The sequence below is a fragment of the Megascapheus bottae genome, chromosome 27, assembly GCF_031878675.1.
Source record: "Megascapheus bottae isolate mThoBot1 chromosome 27, mThoBot2.hap1, whole genome shotgun sequence".
In the NCBI taxonomy this organism is placed as follows: Eukaryota; Metazoa; Chordata; class Mammalia; order Rodentia; family Geomyidae; genus Megascapheus; species Megascapheus bottae.
In genome coordinates, this window is record NC_143535.1 from 13,425,193 (window position 1) to 13,448,887 (window position 23,695).

The 23,695-nt window shown below is 35.5% G+C and overlaps 1 protein-coding gene across 3 annotated transcripts in view; it reads right to left on the minus strand.

Annotated features, from left to right (window-relative positions):
- Dync2h1 (dynein cytoplasmic 2 heavy chain 1) overlaps positions 1 to 23,695 on the minus strand; it is a 159,546-nt gene that overhangs the window by 55,671 nt on the left and 80,180 nt on the right. For all 3 annotated transcript variants that reach the window (XM_090319607.1, XM_090319606.1, XM_090319609.1), the window contains 11 exons: positions 22,220 to 22,346; positions 20,846 to 20,987; positions 19,828 to 19,937; positions 17,068 to 17,166; positions 13,871 to 13,994; positions 11,676 to 11,839; positions 11,200 to 11,319; positions 10,570 to 10,704; positions 8,431 to 8,574; positions 4,304 to 4,393; positions 1,477 to 1,542 (listed from right to left, as the gene is read on the minus strand). In XM_090319607.1, coding sequence (XP_090175733.1) covers positions 1,477 to 1,542; positions 4,304 to 4,393; positions 8,431 to 8,574; positions 10,570 to 10,704; positions 11,200 to 11,319; positions 11,676 to 11,839; positions 13,871 to 13,994; positions 17,068 to 17,166; positions 19,828 to 19,937; positions 20,846 to 20,987; positions 22,220 to 22,346 — 1,321 coding nt within the window. The remainder of the gene's footprint in view (positions 1 to 1,476; positions 1,543 to 4,303; positions 4,394 to 8,430; positions 8,575 to 10,569; positions 10,705 to 11,199; positions 11,320 to 11,675; positions 11,840 to 13,870; positions 13,995 to 17,067; positions 17,167 to 19,827; positions 19,938 to 20,845; positions 20,988 to 22,219; positions 22,347 to 23,695) is intronic.

Below are 23,695 nucleotides of genomic sequence, written 5' to 3' on the forward strand. Positions count from 1 at the left end.
GAACTCAAGTGAATGTGGTGTTCACTCTGGGACTCTCCTAGTTACACAATGGAACTCTATTCTATTTGTCACACAGTGGTCAGCAAACAAAATATACAAGAGAAGTAAGGAAAAACTAGTAAAAATCCTACTCCCTGCCTCCACCTATTCTAGCCACTTACTTTTCTTATTGGATTTATGCAGCTACATGTAAGTAAAATAGGAAAGATTACTACTAAAATATATTAAAAAGTGTTTTCTTTTCCAAGTGCTAATTTAATGTTCAAAGAAGAAAAAGGTAGGAAACGCAACCTCTTGTACTATATGAAACATACTGATAGCTTAAAAATTCTACAGAAAGGAAGACATCAAAGCTAACAGAACTAAAAGGAGCTAAATGAGCAAATTCAGGAGAAACAACATAATGGAAACCAGAGTATGGTGACTCCATAAAACAAGAAAAAACAAGAGCCTACAAAGATTGTGAAATAGTCTGCTTGCTTTTCACTACTGAATGAAGAGACTGAGAAGACAGTCACAATCTGATCAGGCACATGTAAAGGCTATTAGGTCAAAGCTGCACTGACCTTCTAATAATTAGAGGCAGACCAAAGATGGATTAATCAGTTCCAGATCAAATGAGGGTCTCACAGCAGCCTAAGAAAGCATATTTTATATGACATAATATAAACCTATGGCCTCCAGGAAGCTACCTTGAACTCAGGGCCTGGGCAATATCCCTGAGCTTTTTTGCTCAAGACTAGCACTCTAGCAGTTGAGCCACAGCTCCACTTCTGGCTTTTTGGTGGCTAATTGATTTACGAGTCTGACGGACTTCCCTGCCCTAAATGGATTCAAACCACAATTCTAAGATCTCAGCCTCCTGAATAACTAGAATTGCAGCCATGAGTCAGCAGCACCTGGCTTATCTTTTGAAACTTTTAACAACTCAAAGGTACTAATGTAGTTGTCTACCAATATCTCACATTTTTTTTGCCAGTCCTGGGCCTTGAACCCAGGGCCTGGGCACTGTCCTTTGGGCTTTCTCAAAGCTAGAGCTCTACCAATTGAGCCACAGCACCATTTCTGGTTTTTCTCTATGTATGTGGAATCATACCAAGGAATCAAACCCGGGTCTTTGTGCATACTAGGCAAGCACTCTACCATTAGGCTAAACTCCCAGTCCCCATATCTCCCTTTTTACAATTTTATGTTGCACTAGTTGGACTAGAAAAATAAGAAATAAGATTCACCTAGGATCCTATGGACAAAGGCTTACATTCAGTAAAAAACTAGGCAGCTAAGTTACTGACATTTCTTTCTCTGCCATCACTCTAGCATATTGTGTTCATCAGCAGGAAGATAGTCATCGTACCTTAAATTTCTAAGTAAATAACAGATTAAAAGACAATTTAAATAATTTGAAAATTAAGTAAAAAAATTCATCCATTATCAAGTTCTTATATAATTCCAAAAATTGACTTCAATTAGACTTACATTTTCTTGAAAAAGTTCAGGATGCATGCCTCGAACAAAATGCAAAGCAAACATCAACTGGTCAGCCTGCAAAAAAAAAAAAAAATGACAGATACAGGGGACTGTGCCTTTTCTATAAAAGTTTGCATTCTCATAGCCAACAGACAAGATAAAATAATGGCATTCACAGGGAAGTGGATGAATATAGAGCGAATCATGCTGAGTGAGACAAGTCAAGACCTAAGGAACAAAAGGCGCATGGTATCCTTAATATGCAGTTATTAAATCCAAAGTGTACAAGAGCGAGGATTCAATAACTGCACACCCAAAGCTATGGACATGGTAATGGAAATACAAACATAACTATATAGACAAAAAAACCTGTGATTCTATAATCATAATGTTTTATTTCATAAACTGATATGTTTCTATGACATACAAACCGTTAGCCTAATTTTGATTAAGTTCTAAAGACTACGTCCCAGAGAATGTAATTAGAGATTTCCTCCTTGAACAATTGTTAAACTTGTCATTTAAAATATGATGTAAACATAAGCCATATAATTAATCATTGTTGTTCTTAAGGTACTATGTTATCTCTCATCACTTCTACTGTCCCTTGGTTATATCATATTATTACACTATCTCACTTTGTTACCTGATATATCGGATATAATTGTATTTGGTTATCTGAAATTGGATAGGGAACGGGGGGAAAACAAGATGAGGGGTGGGGGAAGGGAAATGGGGACCATGACATGTGAAAGGGTATCAATGTGTGGGAATTAAGGCACCATTTATCTGGCAAATATCATGTAACCCTTCTATTATTACAATAAAAAATATATTAAAAAAAGTTTGCATTCTGTCTTCAAAGAACCTAGTTTTATCAATGAGTAGTCTATAGAGAAAAACTATGTCTGAGTGAAAGAGTGGAAGAGAAAGAGTTAGTGATATTACTTAGAAAAAGTGCTAAATTAACAAACAAAACTAAGTTACTAGCCAGCTAAAACTAATAGGAGTTTTGAATTAGTCATAATTAATCAAATCAACCACTGCAATGGTTTAAATGTATGAGTGACTCTATGCAATTATAGTGTTTTCTCCTTTCTAAATTAACAGGAAATTGTAGTGAGCTCTGTATTGTACACTTAATAAAAAAAAAAGTCTTGTAAACTGAGCCTAAACAATAAGGAATAATCCTATTCATGTGTTTTTCTTTACAGAGTAGAAACAAACTTAAATATGAGTAAGATTAACTGATATATAAGAAATTATCAGATGACTCAACTTCTTATAGTAAGAACAGGGAATCAAAAAGTGTGTCAAAAAAGGCATACAAGCTTGGCATTGGTGGCTCATGCTTAAAATCCTAGCTACTTGGGAAGCTGAGATAAAAGGGTCATAATTCAAATCTAGACCAGCCAAAAAGTTCGTAAGACCCCAAGCATTCTCTTTATAGAATATGAGATCTCTTTTGAGATGACATTTCTCAAAAAGAAAACACTCCTCAAGGCTCTCCCTTCTAGCCCTGCCCATACTTTCACTTACCATAGTTGACTTGATAACACATTCCACTGTTTTGTATCAATCCCAAACAACAAACTGAAGTGAAGAAGTTATGAGCAGAGGTATTTACTTGTACATAGTTTTATAACAACTATCAGAGTCACGGACACCAAATACATGATTTATCCTGTAATTTTTTAAGATACTTTAAAAACTTTTAATTCTTTGAAGAAAAACCAATGGCATAATTAATCTAAACAAATTCCTAAGACAGTTTTCTGTATTTAGTTATTAAAAGGACTAAAGGTTCTGTTATAAAACAGGTCAATCATGTTCCTATTCCAGGTCAACTTGTTTTAGTTCACTGTGGCCTGAATACTGATATCCCTAGTTTGTCTACATTTCAAGAGCCTATTGTGGACATACACCTGCCACCAACACAACAATGGAATCAACACAAGAACAACTCTGGCAGGCAGTTTAATGTGATGCTGACTGCTGAAAATCCAAAGACGCTTTCATTAAAAATGCAAAATTGTTGCCTCCTAAGAAAGGCTATAGTGCTGTCTTGAGAAATATATCTCATTGCTTTATGATTAGTGTACTTGCTTTCTGAATTTTATTCACAATGGAAGCTGGAATGCTGAGTTACTGCACAGGTTTAATGTTACTAAACAAAAAATTTTCAAAACAGATATTCGACCATCAATTAAAAATGTGAAGAACAGTAAGCCACACTTAATTTTTTTAATGATTTTTCAACCAGTCACAACAGAACTGTACTCTTCAAAATAGGTAATGAAGAACTCCATATTTTGAACACCAAAATATTAAGTTGAACTTCTCATGAATTCTTCTATTGGAACAAATGCTCCATTTAGCCTAACTTAATTGTATATTTAAAAAATAAAGTAACTTCAAAGAAGTAGCACTTACTATTATTGACATGCTAGGTTTTCTTAGCATTACTTAAGTCGTCCCTAATTACATTATTAAATATATGACCAATGATTTAAATCTCACTAGCAAAGATCTTTTATGACTAAAAATAAAACAAATTCTAACTGAAATACAAATAGATAGGTTTGAAGCAAGCAAGAACTAATGAGAATAGTTAATAATCTTTACAATGAATAAAAATTTAAATGATTTTTAGATTTCCTTTCCAAATGGATTTTAGATAGTTTAAAATAAATGCACCTCTGAAACATTTTCATAAATGTTTTAGTGTAGTGGTCTTATAAATTCAAAAAGCATTAAATATACTATTGGTGAGACTAAACACTACATGAGATCAAGGATCTAGTATAATTCTGTATTTGAAAACTATGCTTCTTACCTTAAATAGGCAACGGCATATATATTCATACACCATATGCTTTAATGAGTTGATAAGAGACTGAATTCTCTGTTCTGTACTTTCAGAATTCTGTAGATTATAATTTGAAAATTAAAAACTTTCATTTATAAATTATAAATACTTTAAAGGTACTTCATACCTTAATCATTCTTATAAAAAACATTTTTTGCACTTAAAAGTTGATTCTGAAATAAATTTCTTTACCCATAAAACCCAAAGGATAAAAAAAACCCAAAGGATTAAATAAATTCATTAATCTGGTACATTAATGTGACAGTAAAAGCCTGGTGTATTTTTTTTCTCTTGTTTTGGAAGTGCATGGAGTTTGAACTCAGGGCCCTGTGCCTGCTAAGTAAGTGTTCAATTGATGAATTTTTCTGAAATAGATATGTTAAAGCATTTAATAAATGAAAACTCACAACAAAATAATACAGTATTAGTCAATTACTACTTTCATTCTTACAGCATTAAAAATACTCGTGTACTTCTATCTGCTGCAAGGCTATTTTAATTACATTAACTCCCAACCCTATCCCAAAACAATACAACCAAAAGCATCCTCTATTTTTTCATCCTCATTATGAAATCTTAAACTGTGTCCTTCAGGTTCAATAAGGATTAACAATAATTTTGAAACTGGTTCAATAAAGCTCACCCCATACACTTTTTAAGATGAATGAATACTTCCATTATACATGATGGGAAGAGATATCAATAATGGCTATTTCCTTTAAGAAAAACTGCTTGGGTAGAAACTAGGGAAAGAAAGCCTGCATCTGCTGATCTTTGCTTTAAGTGTGATAAGACATCTACATCTCACTTCTGGAAGCATTTGAAGAAGATCAATCTTATAAAACTCAAAATTATAACAACTAGACTAAATTTGCTTGCTTTCTTGTGATTATAACTAAGGAAAAAAACCTCTGTAAAATACTTTCAACGGCCCCCCAAAATAAATCCAGAATTAGCAGTGATACTGGTATAATACATTGCCTGTATTCAGATGCATCAAAACTTGTCTAGCCATGTAGTAGCTTATTCAAACCAGGAGAGGGGTCACTCATTTCCAGGAACCTTATTTTCAAGTTATGAAAATCACATTTGAAATTGCAATTTGGGTTTAATAAACTACCCTATTGTAAAATGGACAACCATACCTAAAAGATCCAGATTTTTTGAAACACTTGGGTAGACTGTTTATATATTTAAAATTGTACTATTTGACATAAAATTCACATGTACATACAATTACATGCACAAGTATACACAAAGCTATTATTTTATGGCTATATCATTTATCACAGAACTGTTGTTATGGAGGAAATTCTGAAACAAAGAGAATATGCTTATTAAGTTTATTTGAACTTCTAACCTCCTCACTTGTTCTTGTATTAGTTTGTATCAGCCTTTTAACATTTTTTTTTACCAAAGAGAGCAATTAAAAATGAAGTTATCCAACAAATACTTTCTGATTTAAAGGAAATTTCAATACAAAAAATAGGCAAAAGGCCAGGAGTTTGGCCTAGTGGTAGAATGCTTGCCTAGCACGAACAAAGACCCAGGTTTGTTTCCTCAGTACCACATACAAAGAAAAAAAGCTGGAAATGATGCTGTGGCTCAAGTGGTAGAACGCTACCCTTTAGAAAACCCAAGAACAGTACTCAGGTTGAGTTCAAGCCAGGACTGGCAAAAAAAATAAAATAGGCAAAAGTCACTATTTTCAGTTCTATCTGTTGATGCATTGAATCAGAAGTATGACAGATCACATATTAAGCACTAACCCTTACTTAACCTGATTTTCATGTCTGCTGTAAATTGCTGTAAAAATGTCTAAAGAATACAATATTACAAATCATTTGATTAAATATACTAAATTTTTAATACATTTTAAAACTGAAGACCACAAAACCACAGCTTTTAAATGAAATCTGTTTTACAAAAATATTTATGAGGATGGGTAAGAATGTTTGAAGTGGTAACAATTAGTGATCAAGATACACTGTATTCATAAACTGCTTTGTTTAATGGCAACTCTTGTGGACTACTTAAAATCAGTTATTTTTCAAAAGAAAACACAAAATCCGACTAACACATGACAAAGGATTAAAGTCCTTAACATATAAGCATGTCTTAACAATAAGATATTAAAAAACATAAAAGGAAAAAAAGGATGCAAAACAAAAATAGCTCACCAAAGGAAGAAACTGCAAATGTCAAATATCTGTTCTACAAGAGATATTTATCTATGACTGATATATTCTTGTGAATATGAGCAATCAAAGACTTGCAAAAGCAATGATGGATTTTTTAAATTGCTTAATCAGATCATTACTGAAAGACGTAAGAAATAGAGATGCAGAGCACTGGTAGAAAGGGAACCTATCATGTCTAAGCTGTTGGAAAACATAATGGCCACACTCCTTTCTATACTTCCATCAAATGATATGCTTCCTCTTCCAGAAATTCTTTAATTTGAATAAAATTGTGACTGTCTCAGTCAGCACAAGATAGCAGATACAACACTGACCTAAGACTAGGTTAAAAAGGTGATTCAGAGCCGAGCGAGGTGGCTCACACCTATAATCCTAGCTATTCAGGAGGCTGAGATCTGAGGATGGCAGTTCAAAGTCAGCCTGGGCACAAAAGTCCATGAGAGCCTTATCTCCAATTAACCAGAAAACTGGAAGTGGTGCTGTGGCTCAAGGGGTAGGGCGGTAGCCTTGAGCTGAAGAGTTCAGGGTAACGCCTAGGCCTAGAGTTCAAGTCCCTCCCCCCCACACACAAAAAAGGTGGTGATTCAGGGTTTTCATATTTTATGCCTCCGGTTATGATACACAGGTCAGTTATGGGAGCCTGTGAGACTGTAATACAATGTAACATATGAGAAAGTATAACATAAAATTCCTCCTGTTTACTAATGCCAGCTAATTTTTATTGTCAGATGTTGAAGTCCACAGTGCCAGACATCAAGGCCCCATATTCTAGGCAGCCAGTAAGTGGAGTACCTGCCCTTTTATACTCCCTCAAAATTTCCAGCTGAGCCCCCAGGCACTGTGAATTATAGTCAAATCATGTGATATACTAACAAACTTTCTGACATGAGCATAAGAAAGTGTTTTTAATCTGCTAACACTAGTAGCAATAATATATATACTCAATACAAATATCCAATATACTATCTACACAAGGTTGACATATTTAAAAAAAAATTTTTTTTGCCAGTCCTTGGGCTTTTTCTCAAGGCTAGAGCTCTACCACCTGACCACAGCACCACTTCCAGCTTTTATCTATGTATGTGGTACCGAAGAATCGAACCCAGGTCTTTGTGCATGCTAGGCAAGCACCCTACCACTAGGCTAAACTCCCAGTCCATATTTAAAATTTTATGAAGGTTTATATTCATTGACATGGAAGCTGCTCATAACATACTGTCTTTTTAAATTATAGCATCATGCATTTTGGGTAACACGATTTGTTATCCTATAATACATCCTTCTCTCCATCAGAACCTAAGTTTATAAAGGTCATGTACATTACCATGTCCCCATTATCTAGTTAGCATATTACAGACCAAAAAAATTAAAAAGTACCTTTATACATTAATAAACCAAAACAAATACCATGGATTTATTTTGTTAGTAGTAGGGCTTCAACTGAAGTTCTGGGTGCTGTCCCTGAGTTCTTTTGCTTAAGGCTACCACTCTACCACTTTGAGCCACAGTGCCACTTCCAGTTTTCTGGTGGTTAACTGGAGATAAGAATCTCACAGATTTTCCTGCCCTGGCTGGCTTTGAACTTCAATTCTTAGATCCTAGCCACCTGAGTAGCTAAGATTACAGGTGTGAGCCACTGGTGTCCAGCTTCCTTGGTGTATTTAACCACCAAAAACTGCTTGATTTATTCTTAAAATATAAATTCTTGGCATTCCCCCAACTGTCTATTGGAACAATTTATTATGAGAGTAAGATGAAATGAAGAAATAAGATTCTTTTAAATACAGTTTAGTAGTGGGCTTTGGAAGTGTAATTATATGAAAGTCTGCTCAGGAAACTATTAATAAACTATCTAAGTGATCTGTTTAATTCAGCTACAGAGTATTAACTTACCTGTTTGTTCTGCAATGCTCGTTGGAAAATTCGGAGAAATGAAGCCAAACTAAAGCGATACATGTTATTAATTTTGGACAAGTCAGAGATAATGAAATACATCTTGCTGGCACTCTCAGCCAGGGGGAGGTAGGCATCCCGCTCCTGTGCATCATTGGTGGAGAGAAGAAAACACCTTAGAATTGGAGCTCTACTGCCACCTACAGCACAGCATGCACATATCTAGCCACAGCCTTACTGTCCCAGACACACACAACCAATCAAAATGACAAAACAACAACAAAATCACAGATACACACACATCAAATAAATAGTTTTGTAAAATTATCACTTTCTTATGCTGGTTCTGAGGCTTAAATTCATGGTCTGGACTTAGTCCCTAAGTTTTTCTGTTCCAGGTTCTTGCTCTACCACTTGAGCCACAGCTCCATTTGTGGTTTTTGAGTGAAAGTAAGTCTCATGGACTTTCCTCCACTGGATTGCCTTTCAACTATGACCCTCAGATCCCAGCTTCCTAAGTTGTTAAGATTACCAGTGCCTGGATGTTTATTTTTATATGAAGCTGAAAACAATATATGTCTTACTCCATTCTAGCTATTTTGACAAAATACACTATTGCTTCTACTTACAAATAGAAATTTACAGTCAGGGGCTGTGACTCACGCCTGTAATCCCAGCTATTCAGGAGGCTGAGACTGAGGAGGTGGTTCATAGCTAGCTGGGGCACTAAAGAATGGGAGACTTTTTTTTTTTTTTTTTTTTGCCAGCCCTGGCTTGAGCTCAGGGCCTGACCACTGTCCTTGGACTTTCTCAAGGCTAGAGCTCTATCACTTGAGCCTCAGCATCACTTCCAGCTTTTTTATCTATGTATGTGGTACCGAGGAGCTGAAGCCGGGTCTTCGTGCATACTAGGCAAGCACTCTACCACTAGGCCAAACTCCCGGCTCCAGAATGGGAGACTCATCTCCAATTAACCCTTATCTCCAATTAACCCTTGAGCTGAGGCTCAAGGGGTAGGGTGGTAGCCTTGAGCTGAAGAGCTCAGGGACAGTGCCCCTGCCCAGAGTTCAAGCCCCATGACCCACAAAAAAAAAATAGAAATTTACTTCTCCCATTTCTGGAAGCTGGCAAGTCCAGTTGAAACAGTTACAGACTTGGTGTCTAATGAGGCCTACTGGTTAAAAGACATAGTTCATTTCTGGCCAAATCCTCTCATAGAAGGTGCAAAACAAGCTCCCAGCTCCCTCAGCCTTCTTTTTGTGAAGGCCCAGTTCCCACCTACCCTCATGACCTAGTCACCTCCCAGGGGCCCACCTTTTCACACCACCTCTGCAGGAATCAGGTGTGAACATATGGAGGAAGGTGAATATTCACACTGAAGGAACATGTACTAAATACTTTTCTATCTTCACATGAGATAGCTAGGAATAGATGGATCCTCCTAATCAGGACCAAGAGCACTTACAGAAAGAGGCTAAAATGGAAAGCAAGCAGTTGGGGTCAGAGATGAAATGATACAGTTTCAAATTAACAAAGACTCCATCTAGGTAATGTAAGATGGCTTGGCAGGGTGGACTTTGGTGGCTCATGCCTGTAAATCTAGGCACTCAGGAAGCTGAGACAGTTTAAAATCAATCTAGTCAGACAAACGCAAGAGACTCATTTGAAATTAACCAGCACTAACAGTGTGGCTCAAATGACAGAGAACCAGTCATGAGCATGCATTCCTAGGCCATCCTCGAAGAAAATAAGAAGTGCCCCAGGGTTTTCATTCTGACTTAAGGTAAATTTCTGTTTTTAAGTGAATTTTTAAGTGAAGCTGATTAACAGCACAGGTGATTTTTATACTAATATACTTTCAACATATTTGTGTTTAATTTCAGTAAAAAAGTTTAGCTCTACCTTAGATAAAATAATGGCAGAAATCAGTAGAAACTACTAGTTTATATTATCTGTAGTCTTTGTCCTCAATGTTCCCACATCTTAAATGTTCTTGATAATGACTGAACTTGAGACTCTGGGGCTTTCACTATTTTTTTTTTAACATATTCTTTCCCCGACTATGTAATTCTACCTTTTCTAGGACAGTAGCTTTGTATTTTAAAACCTGATATAAAACCACAAGAAGTAAATGATTACTTGATCAAGGGAAATCTGGAGATTGTAGGATTCTTTAAGTGAGTCTTGAATAAGTGCACTGCTGGCTTTTGTCTGATTCAAAGATTCAATCAAATCCTTATTTGCCAAAATATTGCCTTGAGATGTGGCAAGTGTCTGTGGAAAAATTTAGCAAGGTAATATGAATACTGCAATGCAAATTAAAATAATTAAATGAAGACTATAATAACTATCATTAATGTGAAAATGATTCTATAAGAATTAACATTTTTAAGCTTCAATATTTCTACCAAATGACAAAGTTTTATCATACCATATTATATCAAAGTATTACATAATACTAATTATATCCATCTAAAACTACATAATTATAGATTCAGTTATAATTTCATGTTTTAATGCTTTGTGAAATTCTAAGTATACAGTAATAAAACAGTACAGAGTAAAGAACTAAGCTGGTCAAAAATTGCCTGATTTAAATATAACTGCTTAGTATTTTATATTCTTTTCTACTGATATTTTGATTTTGAGATTATAGAATGCCTCTGCAAAATTCAAAACTATTTTGTAGGTATTACTAAATTTTTTTAAGTTTTTTTTAATATTTGTTAAAGAAAAATATAAAAAAAATTCCAAGTAGCTCAATTTTACCTCTAAAAGAGATTCCTCAAGTTTGGCCAACTGTATTTTCTTATCCTCTTCCTGCTGTAATAGTTTTGTTTTTTGCTCCTCTAAGTCAGGCTTTTCATGCTGAATTGTTAAAGCCAAAAGCTTAAAGAAGACCAAAAAAAGATATTGTAGACATTGAAGTTTAAAGTTACAATTCTCACAAATTCTAGTTTCTAACATAAAAAAACCTCTGTGAAGAATCTCTCATTCTGCCATACATAAAGCAATAGACTGTCAAATGTGGGTCTTAGTAGAAAAAGCAGCAATTTGAGGCTAGCATCAAATGTACAAGCTTCATGCAGCTGATAATAAAACAAGCCTCAATGACATGCTTGAAAGTTTATTTTCAAAATCAGAGGCTAGGATAGTAAATAGTCTAACAAAGTAGCTGTACACTACAAAGTAAGTTCCCAAAGATATAAAATATTTGAGAATGAATAATAACTGATTTTATCTACCTGTCCCCGTAACCCACTTCTTGTTGTTGTAAAGTTAACCTCAGTAACAATGGAAGCTGCATCTGGTGGAATGAAGGGGGTTGGATTTCTTGTTGATAAAAACAGACGAAATTCTTCATTGTAGTCAATAATTTTGTCACCTATTTGTACCACATAACGTGGCCCTATATAAAACACATAAACATACATACAGGATTAGTTGGCCTGAATCTTTTTGTATGTTACATGCTGCTTTAAGGTAGGATTTAAATATTTTTAGATAAGTTTTCTTTTTGTGCCAGTTTTGGGGGCCTAAATTCAGGGCCTAGCAACCTTACTCAACTTTCTTGCTCATGGCTGGGCTCTACTACTTAAGCCATTTCAGTGATTAACTATAGTATGGTAGACTTTTCTACCTAGACTGGCTTCAGATCACAATTCTCAGATCCCAGCCATCTGAATATCTAGAATGTAGGTATGAGGACCCAGTGACCAGCTACAAAACTTAGGTATATCATACTGTTCAACAGAATGTACAACATGAGAACAGACAAGTTTCATGAACAAATTTCATGTCCACAGAACACTGAAACATCAAAGAAATACCTGCTGATACTCAGTACAGTTCTATTAATTACTATATATAATGGGAGTATTATAGATGCCAAAACAAACTCTCAACCATATATTATATTTCATGTCTAAAAAGTATTTATTGTGCTAGTATTTAAAATGAAATACATGGTAATGAGATATCAAATAAAAGTGATCTCAAAGGCATCCATGATTAACCAATTTAGAAAAGATAGATTTTAGTTAACTAGTCTTGCCACCTCTCAGTTTTGCCCTTGGATTAGAGAATGATTTCACTGGTTAAGATCAGAGCACTCAGGATTCAGTCTTTGGACAAAGCCCACTAGCAGCAAACAGGCTTTGAGGGTACACAGGAGCTTTGGGGGACATTTCAGATTAATAGTCACAAGAAAGTTCTATTTTCCATTTCTTCAGGAATATCTATAATATATTTCCATAGTGACTGTTCAAATCTGTATCTCCTATCTGTTCCTATGCCAACATTGTGGTATCAGGTATTTTGTCACAGCAACAAAAAGCTAACTCACTCTACCTACATTAAAAAAGCTTAATTTGCAGCTGCTTAACTTGCAACATTATTCACAGTACACACAACACAGAAAGACCTAAGTGTTCGGTAATGGAAAAATAAAATTTATAATGCAACACTACATTGCCATAAAACAAGGATTCTTCCATTTGTCACAATATAAATAACCCAATAGGTACTACATAAAGTAAAATAAACTAGACACAGAAAGAACATTATTTCATGATCTCACTTATATGTAGAATCTAAAGAATAAGAAAAAAAAGAGCATGAAGAAGCTCTTGGCCATACAGGGCAAGTGTTAACACACAAGTGCTGAGAGTGAGATTTTCACAATGGCCTATTCACAGAACTGGCCCATAACCAAATAATCCAGGAATATGGGTTTGGAAACAATTCCAACCATTCTCAGAACTGATTAAAAAAAAACAAACACAGCTAATTGTGCCTAAATTTTTATATGTAATGTGGGTGATGCTAAATTCCTATTTTCCTTTGGGGAATTTTGCTATGAATTATTAAGTGTGCCTACATAATCGGCCTTCAATAAAAACAGTCTTAATGAGCCTCTTTCATAACCAACATTTACACATGTTGTCACAACTTGTTTCTGAGCTAACAGATGATCGATGAACAGCATGTGCTTTGTGTTTTCCTGGATCCCTCAGCCCCAGTACTCTGATGCTGGGAGAACTGAGCTGTCCTGTGACTCCCCCAAAGAAGAATTTGGTAGGCTCAACCTTCACAACTTTGGAGATTTTAAAAGGGGCACTATCACCCTCTGTACTCCATTCATGGTTAAAAGGGACCTAAGACATTTAGCAGAGAGCAAAGGCGAGATAACGAGATGGGGAAATTACATTTTTAATAAATTCAAATGGTCCAGACTGAGAAGTTAATACCAGGAAGTAAACTGAGCCCAGCTCAGAAAATATAAAAGCTATTTCAAGTCTTTAACTCCTATTTCCTGTATGAGAAACAGGAAATATTCTGTTTTTTCTCTTTCTTTCAACTTCAACTTTCTATTACATTAAAATAAAACATTGATAAAACTTGAAGAAAAAAAGAAAAAGGCCCTCTCTATAACATTTACCTTGAGCAACAAGATCTCGTCTCAACAATGGATAAAGAACAGGCTCAACTCCATCCATTTCTTGTATAATAAGAGTTTTTCCAAAGCGTACTGCCAACTCAAGAGCTGTAATAAAGTTACTATCCTATTAGAACAAAAAAGAGTATGTATTAAGGTCTTTGTTATCTCAATCCTTATATCCAATGAAGATACTAACAGTAATAATATAAAGATTTTAAAGTGTAATAGGAATAGTTCTACATACTTTGTGATGCTATTTTAATTGAATAAAATATTTTAAATTTCTAACTTAAATCAACACATAAAATATTGTACATTTTTATCAAAAAGAATTCACATAAAATCTGCCCTCTTCAACTTGTATATGTATAGTACAGTAAAGTAGAACAATGTGGAAAACCCAGTGATATCATTCTTGGGCACACATGCCAGTACTTGGGGGGGAGGGGGTGGGCAGGGAGAAGAGGAAGAAAAGAATAGCTAGACTCAGGAGGCTCACACACAGCCCGATTATGCAAGGAGAGTCCAAGAGATGGTCAGCTCCAAATACGGGGAGGGGGGGGGGAGGGAGAAAACAGAAGTGAAGGTGTGGGTCAAGTAATGGCCTCAAGCAAAAAGCCTCACAGATAGAGCCTAGGCCCTGAGTTCAAGCCCCAGAATTGGCACGCACACGCGCGCGCGCGCGCGCGCACACACACACACACACACACACACACACACACACACAAGAAAAAGAGACAAAGAGTGGGGAAGGAGGGGAAAAAGAGGGAGAAGGATGGAAGAGAAAGAAGGGGGGAACTGTAAACAAAGGGAAGGGAAAGAGGGGGGAAGGAAGGATGAATGGAGAAATCAAGAAAGAACAGACAAAGGGAAGGGGAACCAGGAGATAGAAAAAAAAGCTTAACAAGGGGGAATAAAAGGCATAGGGGAAAGGAGACAGGGGAAACACAAAAGGGCCTTGGCAAGGGCAAGAAAGGAATTTTCACAAGTTCTGTCAGTGGGTAAGTACCAGTAGGAAGAGGTAAGGCAAGCAGACAGAGTGAAGGTACAGAGGAGTCCATGTACTTTGTAAGAAAATTGAACAATGAAACCTGTGGAAATTGTTTTGAGAAGAATGCAGGTTGAAGGTGAATGATTAGAGGATACTATATGCATATACAAAGAAATATCACAAATTTTCATCTTCCTCATCTGGAATGTATATAACTACTGAGTAGTAACTCTGTACCTGCCACAGTACAAAGTTATTTTTTGAATTTTCTACTGTAATTATAAATTATTCAAAAAATAAACTTTGAATGCTACATACAAATCATTAATAAGAAATCATTTACATACAGTACAAATCATTAATAAGAAATCATTTATGTGCTAAATAGGGGAAAAATATGATAATGAATTCTTGAGAAGTTTTCTTGTGACAGGTTTAAATCTTGAAAAGAACCCTATAGAAAATATTGTAAACAATCAGGAATTTTGAGGTGGTCTGGCAAAAAAAAAGAATCATGGGCCGGGAGTTTGGCCTAGTGGTAGAGTGCTTGCCTAGCATGCATGAAGACCCAGGTTCAATTCCTCGGTACCACATACATAGAAAAAAAAGCCGGAAGTAGTGCTGAGGCTCAAGTGGTAGAGCTCTAGTCTTGAGAAAATCCAAGGACAGTGCTCAGGCCCTGAGCTCAAGCCCAGGACTGGCAAAATAAAGAAGAATCAATCTGTACCATTGTTCCAGACTTTTAAGTAAGGTAGGAAAAACATAGCACTTAGGATGATAAGAGCTCATATTACAAATCATAACTGGTATATACTAATACTTGGGTCAGCACATATACAATAGTGGCACAGCAAGATTGAAATGGAACTTAAAAAAATCTAATAGCTAGTAAACAATGGCTGTCACAGCATCATAGCACAGAACTTTAGTAGTACTGGTCTTGATGCTGATATAAAACAAAACACCTAACCAGTCTCCCACCTGTGTAGGCATGGCACATACACATCTGTACTTGATGATAACCAACATCTACGTTGTTGGTTTGTTTTCATTACACTAAATTTTTATTTGAATGTTCTTGTATTCCTAGAAAAGTGTTTACTATCCAACAGCCCAGGGCTTGTGCTTCTCAAGTTGCTCCAGAATAAGATATTGTTGTCACAACAGATCACAACTGCTATGTGTTCTTGCCCTTGAAGCTTCCCTAGCCCAAGATATGGACCATGGAGAGAGAGACAAAAATAGTGATGATTCTGACCTTTGTAGGCTTATGTCTGTCAAAGTAGGCATTTTGTTTTAGAAAAATACGTCCTTATAAAATAAGGACATAAGAAAAAAATCTTCTGTAAAAGTTGTATATATTTTAAAGTTTATTACAAGTCTGAAAGTTAAAAATTAAAAGTTATGGGCTGGGAGTTTGGCCTAGTGGTAGAGTGCTTGCCTAACATGCAGGAAGGCTTGAGTTTGATTCCTTGGTACCACATACATAGAAAAAAGCCAGAAGTGGTGCTGAGGCTCAAGTGGTAGAGCTCTAGTCTTGAGAAAGTCCAAGGACAGTGCTCAGGCCCAGAGCTCAAGCCCAGGACTGGTACAAAAAAATAAAATAAAAATTTTAAGTTACATTTTTTAAAATTGTTTTTAAGCTAAGATTCATTTCTTATTGAAGAAAAAATATCTGAATTGAGAATAACCTACACACAGAATATTGTTTCCAATTGTTCTCAGTTATATATTAACATATGAAGGTCTGAGATACAAGTATTATGGTTAAATATATTTAGTAATGCTTATAAATATATTTAATAGTATATATGTATATACAATAAATATAAATATGCAAAAGGCAGGTGTTTTGTTTCCCAGTGAAGTTAGTAACTGTACCTCTACAGTAACTTAGGTCATTAATTTTAACTTAGTGAAAATGCTTGTCTTTCTAACTTAATACCAAATACCCTCTCCACAATAAGAGAAACTGACTACTTATCAAATCCAGTACGTAGATCAATGCCTAGACCCAAATAAATGTTCTTATTTCTTTTTATATAAATTAGAAAATGTAAACTCAAGTTTCATTTCCTCCACAGATCCTACCCCATGTAAATAACAGGGCTCAGTCTTGAATCTATTTCTTGATTATAGGGCCCAGATTAGTTTCCACTGTTAGATGCTATTTGTAGTTGTGACCTAAAATATAAGTATTACCCACCTGCTGATTAATAACTTCCAAACGTGAATCTTTCAAATGTGTCTTTAACCATTCTGTAGCTTGGGAAGAAGGATCTATAAGAAATGGGCATACTCTACTCTAGGTTAAAAAACAAAACAAAACAATTATTTTGAAATAAATATACACAAGGAAGAACACAGTATAGTTTAAGTCTTTACCATAAGCCACTGTTGCAAACTTTCAATGACTATACAAACTAACATTAAGTAATTCAGAAAGACTAAAGTGAGTATAGTACCAATGACTAATACAATAACACAAAAATATATTAAAAACATGCTAAGCAACAGCACTAGTTCTATTTCCATGCCACCTGCACTATTGTGTTTGGTTTCCAAAATACACTACAAGTTATTTGTAGCTTCATATCCTTTGCTTGAGTACGTAAGTTTACAATAGATGTCATCTTAAAAGTACTACTAAATTACCCATTTACATTTTCACACAATTTCATTTAAAGCCATACATATCTCCTACTACATTAAAAATACTACTAATTACCAATTTATATTTTAACACATTAATCTCATCTAAAGCAGTACATATCTACTACTACATAGGTTGTAGATTAAAATCTAATAAGCAAGAAACTAAATTCAGACAGTCCTGTACTAGTTAAACTCTAAGGCAAATGGAAAGCTAGAGACCAGTGAAAATACCTTACATACAATAGTACTTTAGCAGACAAAAGGAAGATAATTTTATGTAGAAAATATGTAGCACATGTGTAATAAATTTATAAAATTTTTTGCCAGTCCTGGGGCTTGAACTCAGTGCCTGAGCATTATCCTTGGGCTTTCTCAAGGCTAGAGCTCTACCACTTGAGCCACAGTACTACTTCCAGCTTTGTCTATGTAAGTGGTCCCAAGGAAAGGAACCTTTTGTGCATGCTAGACAAGCACTCTACCACCAGGCCAAACTTCCAACCAAAGTTTATAATTTATCTAATAATCATCACTAGTAAATCTGATGAAAACGGAGAGCTGATAAGTTTCACACTTATTCACAAAGTGTATGAACTGTATAAATAAAATGTATCAATTACATATTATATACATACATGTGTATTACTACCGAAGTATGGAAACATCTAATGGGAACATATTTGCTATTTCAAGGACATTGCCTATCTGCTCTACAGATGAAAAACTCCTGATGGCCAACATTGTTTCAAACTGCTCTGGCCCTACTGACAGCAATGACACACCTCGCTGTAAATTAACTCTACTATAGTTTCCCCATGTGACACTACTGCATCATGTTGGCCCAGCTTCTGTTTCTAGAAGTTTCACTTCCTGATCCAGCATATATGTTATTTGTAGCAACATGTTATGGTTAGTAAACATTACATTGGTTTCAATTCTAATTTTATTAGAACTCAATATAGGTATTTCCTGATGCTATTAGATGTTGGGTAACAAAAAACTACTATAAAATTTGAAAAGGTCTTACCCGTGATTTCATACCAATGATCTGATGCAGTTCAAGAAAACAAACAAAAAAAGGTTTGGAAACCATGTTTAGCAAAGAGAAGATTCCTAACATATTCAATGGAAACTTTGTTTTCATCCAATACCTCTCTACAAATGCTTAAATAAAACTTCTCAGATTCATTTTATCTCTGTCCCATGGCAAAATACAGTTATGTTTTAATTTAACACATTTTAAATGCTGAGCTTTCATTCATTCATCTATTCCCTTATTTACTCATTCATTCTTCTCCCTGTGTTAGATATTCACTACAAGAATGTAGCACAAGAAAGTAGTACAGCTTCTTTTTTTTTTAAGTCTGCTGTGAGGCTTGAACTCTAGGGCCTGGACACTGTATCTGACCTCTTTAGCTTAAGGCTAGTACTCTACCACTTGGAGCCACAGTGTCACTTCCAGTTTTCTGGTAATTAAGTGAAGATACATCTCACTGATTTTTCTTCTAGACTGGCTTTGAACCACAATCCTCAGATCTCAGCCTCCCAGAATAGCTAGGATTATAGACATGAGCCAAAAGCACCTAACAGAATTCTCTTACTCTCAAGGACTACATGCTCAATAAAGCAGCGTAAGTGACTATTTTATCAAGAGAACTGCCCAATATGCTACTGAAAGGGTGATTTGTAGGGCTGGACAGGCCACTAAGAAATTGTTCAAGAAACATTGGTTAGGCAAAGAAGCAAACAAAGCATTTGGTAGTGAAAACAGTACAATAGGAAGAGGAAAGAACAAGCCTGGACCTTTTAGAAAACTATAGTAGTTTGTCACCAGTGTATTTATAAATATGTCTAAAGATGGGGCCATAAAAAAATCAAAGTAATCTTAATTCTTATCAGTTCTGAAAAGCTTTGCTCTTCTTTTAGCAGGTACTAACTGTAGAAAATGAAGCATTTCCACATATGCATGAAATGCACTTGGATCAGATTTACCCCACAACTCACCTTCATGTTAACAACAGATGTTATCCAATCACACCTTTATGTACAATTTTTTCTTGTCTACCTTAGAACCGAGACTGAGGGTTGACTACTTAATGAAGTAAAATTCTAACAAATTTTTGTAAATAATTTTTGTTTTGTCATTTAAGTCCATAGAGCAATACTGAATATAAATCAAATTTGAGCTTATTATTAAAGTGAATTTCAAAGACAATTTCTCTATAGTTATTATGAACGACTACTCAGAACATAAAAATAATTCTAACAAATATAATTTCCAAATGCTTACCCTCCTCCAAGTACATTAATTTACCTGCAATATCACTAGAGCATTTTCTACGGAAAGATCATCTGATGGTAGGCCTTCACTTTTCCAAATTAACTGCTCACTTTCAGTACAAAGAAATCTCCTCAGATCAAATTCTAAAAAGTTAAAACAGAGCAGTAATCCTTAACTGCAATAATCTGTACCAGAAAAAGGAATGAAATTATTACAATACAGAGAAGCATAAGTTAAGTCAATTTTTATTTTTAAATCCATTTATCCAAGATTACCACCTAAACCTAAAGAGGACAAAGATTTTTAAAAAGTGCCAAGGAATAAAACTCAACTCCTGTTTCCTCTAAGTCAAAATTTCACAAGAATAATTTCATAAAAATTCACAGGGAGGCCAGGAGTTTGGAAACTGGTAAGAGTGCTTGCCTAGCATACATAAAGACCCAGGCTTGATTCCTCGGTACCACAGACACATAAAATCCCAAAGTGGTGCTGTGGCTCAAATGGTAGAGCTCTAGCCTTGAGTAAGTCCAAGAACTCAGGCCCTGAGTTCAAGCCCCAGGACTGGCAAAACAAAACAAAACAAAACAAAAATTCACAGGGAAGTTTTGGAGTCTATCTCATTTTAAAATGAAATTCTAGAAAATAAAATATTTAGCTGTATTCATACAATAACTCCAATACTTCATTAGTCTGTTTCATAAGTTCAGAACAGAAGACTCAAAAAGATAAAATAACTTTTAAAGCAGCTGTGAAAACTGACATATGTAAGTAAACAGCAAACATTTTAAACACCAGAAAATGTTTCCCATTTGAAAAAAATGTAATAACAAATGTCAAACATCTTAGTACACTGGAAATAAATATCATCAGAAAGGGGCCAGGAGGATGGCCTAGTGATGGAGTGCTCGCCTAGCATGCACGAAACCCTGGATTCGATACATACACAGAAAAGCCAGAAGAGCGCTAGCCTTGAGCAAAAAAGGACAGTGCCCAAACCTTCAGTTCAAGGCCCAGGACTGGCCAAAGAAATCATCAATAACTAAATACAAACTTTCAAGAGCAGCTGACTTGGTCCATTCTTCCAAACAGGTTTTCCTCAGACATTCAGGTGCAGCAGAAAGGTATGTAATAAATGCAGCTGCTAGTTGAGCTCTTTTTGGAAGAGTAGCTAACTCCTCTGCTATCTCTGCAACCTAGTAAAAGAGAGAGAGATGGGTATGGCTGTGTTCTAACATGGAAAACATTGACAGTATCATAGTTTTGTCTTACCACACACACACACACACACACACACACACACACACACACACACACACACAAAACAAAACAAAAAAACGTCAGCTAGGTGTGGTGGCTCACGCCTGTCATCTTAGCTACTTAGGAGGCAGAGATTCGAGGACTGCAGTTCAAAGCCAGCCTGGGCATTAAAGACCATGAGACTCATCTCTAGTTAACCACTAAAAACCTGCAAGTGGCACTCTGGCTCAAGGGGTTAGGATGGTAGCCTTGAGCTGAAGAGCTCAGGGACAACACCTACGCTCAGGGATAGGGTGGTATTCTTGAGCTGAAGAGCTCAGGGACAGCACCCAGGCCCAGAGTACAAGCCTCATGACTGACAAAATAAAAACAAAAACAAAAAAATTGTCTTGGATACAATGGAGAAATACTTATATTAACAAGACTCTAGACTTTGCTGTGATAGTATGACATCCTATTTGTAGAAATAAACAGATTTTGTCAATGAAATTTTCTAAAGATTCTAACCAACACAGAGTAAATTTGCAGAACTTCGCAAAGATTAAAACAGTACATCAACGAAGAAAGACATAGGGACTAATGGGAAACTTCAGTTCAAATAAAGCATAAAATTGGAAACGGTAGTAATACAGAAAGAATGAAAAGAGACAAAGCTGACTGGAGGTGGACAATGTACACAATGTAAAGAAAAAGGTTTCTATTTTAACCTGTGGATATGTCATTGAGAAGATTTAAGCCAGCAATGAGTAATCTAAATAGGCTGAATTACGAACACAATTTAAGACAGAAGCTGATAGCTCATGTCTATAATCCTAACTACTCAGGTGGCTGAGATCTAAGGATCTCAGTTCCAAGCTAGCCCTAGAAAGAAAGCTTTCTCCAATTAAGCACTGAAAAAAAAATGCTGAAAACGGAGGTATGGCTCAAGCAGTAGAGCACTCACCTTGAACAAAAAAAAAAGCTCAGAGACAGCACCCAGACCCTGGGTTCAAGCTTCAAAACTAGCATCCTCCCTCCCCCCTCCCAAAAAAAAAGAAAGAAAGAAAGAAAGAAAGAAAGAAAGAAAGAAAGAAAGGAAGAAAGAAAGAAAGAAAGAGAAAGAGGGAGGGAAGGAGGGAGGGAAGGAAAGGAAAGAGGGGAGGGAAGAGAGAGAAAGACAGAAACAAACCTGTGCGTTCCATCTCTTGTGTTCTCGATCAAGCTGATTAATCAAGACTTCTGCAGCTTTGATTGTTTCTTGTGCTTTGCTTACTTCAGCTTCAAGTTTGGCAGCCTCTGAAGTCCTGCTCTGAAATCTATGAAAGTATTAAATTTAAATTGAAAACAAAGCGAATCTAAGAGATATTTAATGAAATTATCTGCAAGTAGTTTAGTATTCTTTTATGCCAGTATTTAACGTTATTAGTGTGTGTGTGTGTGTGTGTGTGTATAAGCATTAATAAAATAAACATGCCAACAACTATATTTGAAGTAATTTTCTGTCTACCTCAAAATTCCTGACAGGGCTTCCACATTTTACAATATTACGAATTTCTCCATATGATATTGAAAATCCTGTCCTAAGACAAATCTAATCTATTTCTGTTCTGGTCAAGCAAAATAATGTGTCAACATCTGAAATCTTTACAAAAACTATGTATGTTTTAATGTGTGTGTTCTTCAGTATGTTCCATTTGCCTAGCCTATCTTCCAACCACATGTACTCTGCCTCAAATAACCAATTCATCACATGTAATGGCTCCTTTAAAACTAAAGGTAAAGATCCAGTCCATTCCATGTTTCTCTTCTACTGTCCATTTACCAAAGGTTACAACTCTCTTAAACTGTTTTCCCTGAAAATACTTGTATAATTTTATTATTTTTACTACAATGGTTATGTTTTACATGATTATTCAATTCACAAATATATATGTATTATACACAACGTGCCCAGACTTGTATCAGGCAGCAAAAAATTTTCTAGTGTCTTCCATGTGTCTCCCCACTTAACTTTCCTCCTCTAAACATAAGCCTTTAGAAGTAGCCACTAACCACCATCGGTCTATTTAAGTTAAACACAAAATTTAGATCTTTGGTTATATTACACACACTTCAAATACTTGATAGATCTACATGGCTATGTGATACCAGTGGACAATGCAGTATACATTATCTGAAAAAAATCACTAGATGATGCTGATCTTCCAAACTTGCTATATTGTGTACGTGGTCCTATAATAAATATTAAATTAAATCAACTCTTACACTTCTAAGATTTTGTTAAATGCCAACAGCTTGTCAAACAAAATTAAAATGGATGTGATTCAGTGATGAAAGCGCTAGCCTAGCATGTGAAAGGCCCATTTCATCTCCAAAATAAAATTTAACAAGAAGGTAATGTCAAATATGAATTGTCTCAGCATTAACTCATTACATTTAGTTCTTTTGCTCAACTTTCTCACTAGTGTGTGGGAACATAAGTAGTGATAGCTACATAAATGTGACAAAATATTTTTATTCACACTCAAAACGTTCTTTAAAAAGAAATCGTTTCTGGGCCGCGAGTTTGGCCTAGTGGTAGAGTGCTTGCCTAGCATGCAGGAAGACCCAGGTTTGATTCCTCAGTACCACATACATAGAAAAAAAGCCAAAAGTGGTGCTGAGG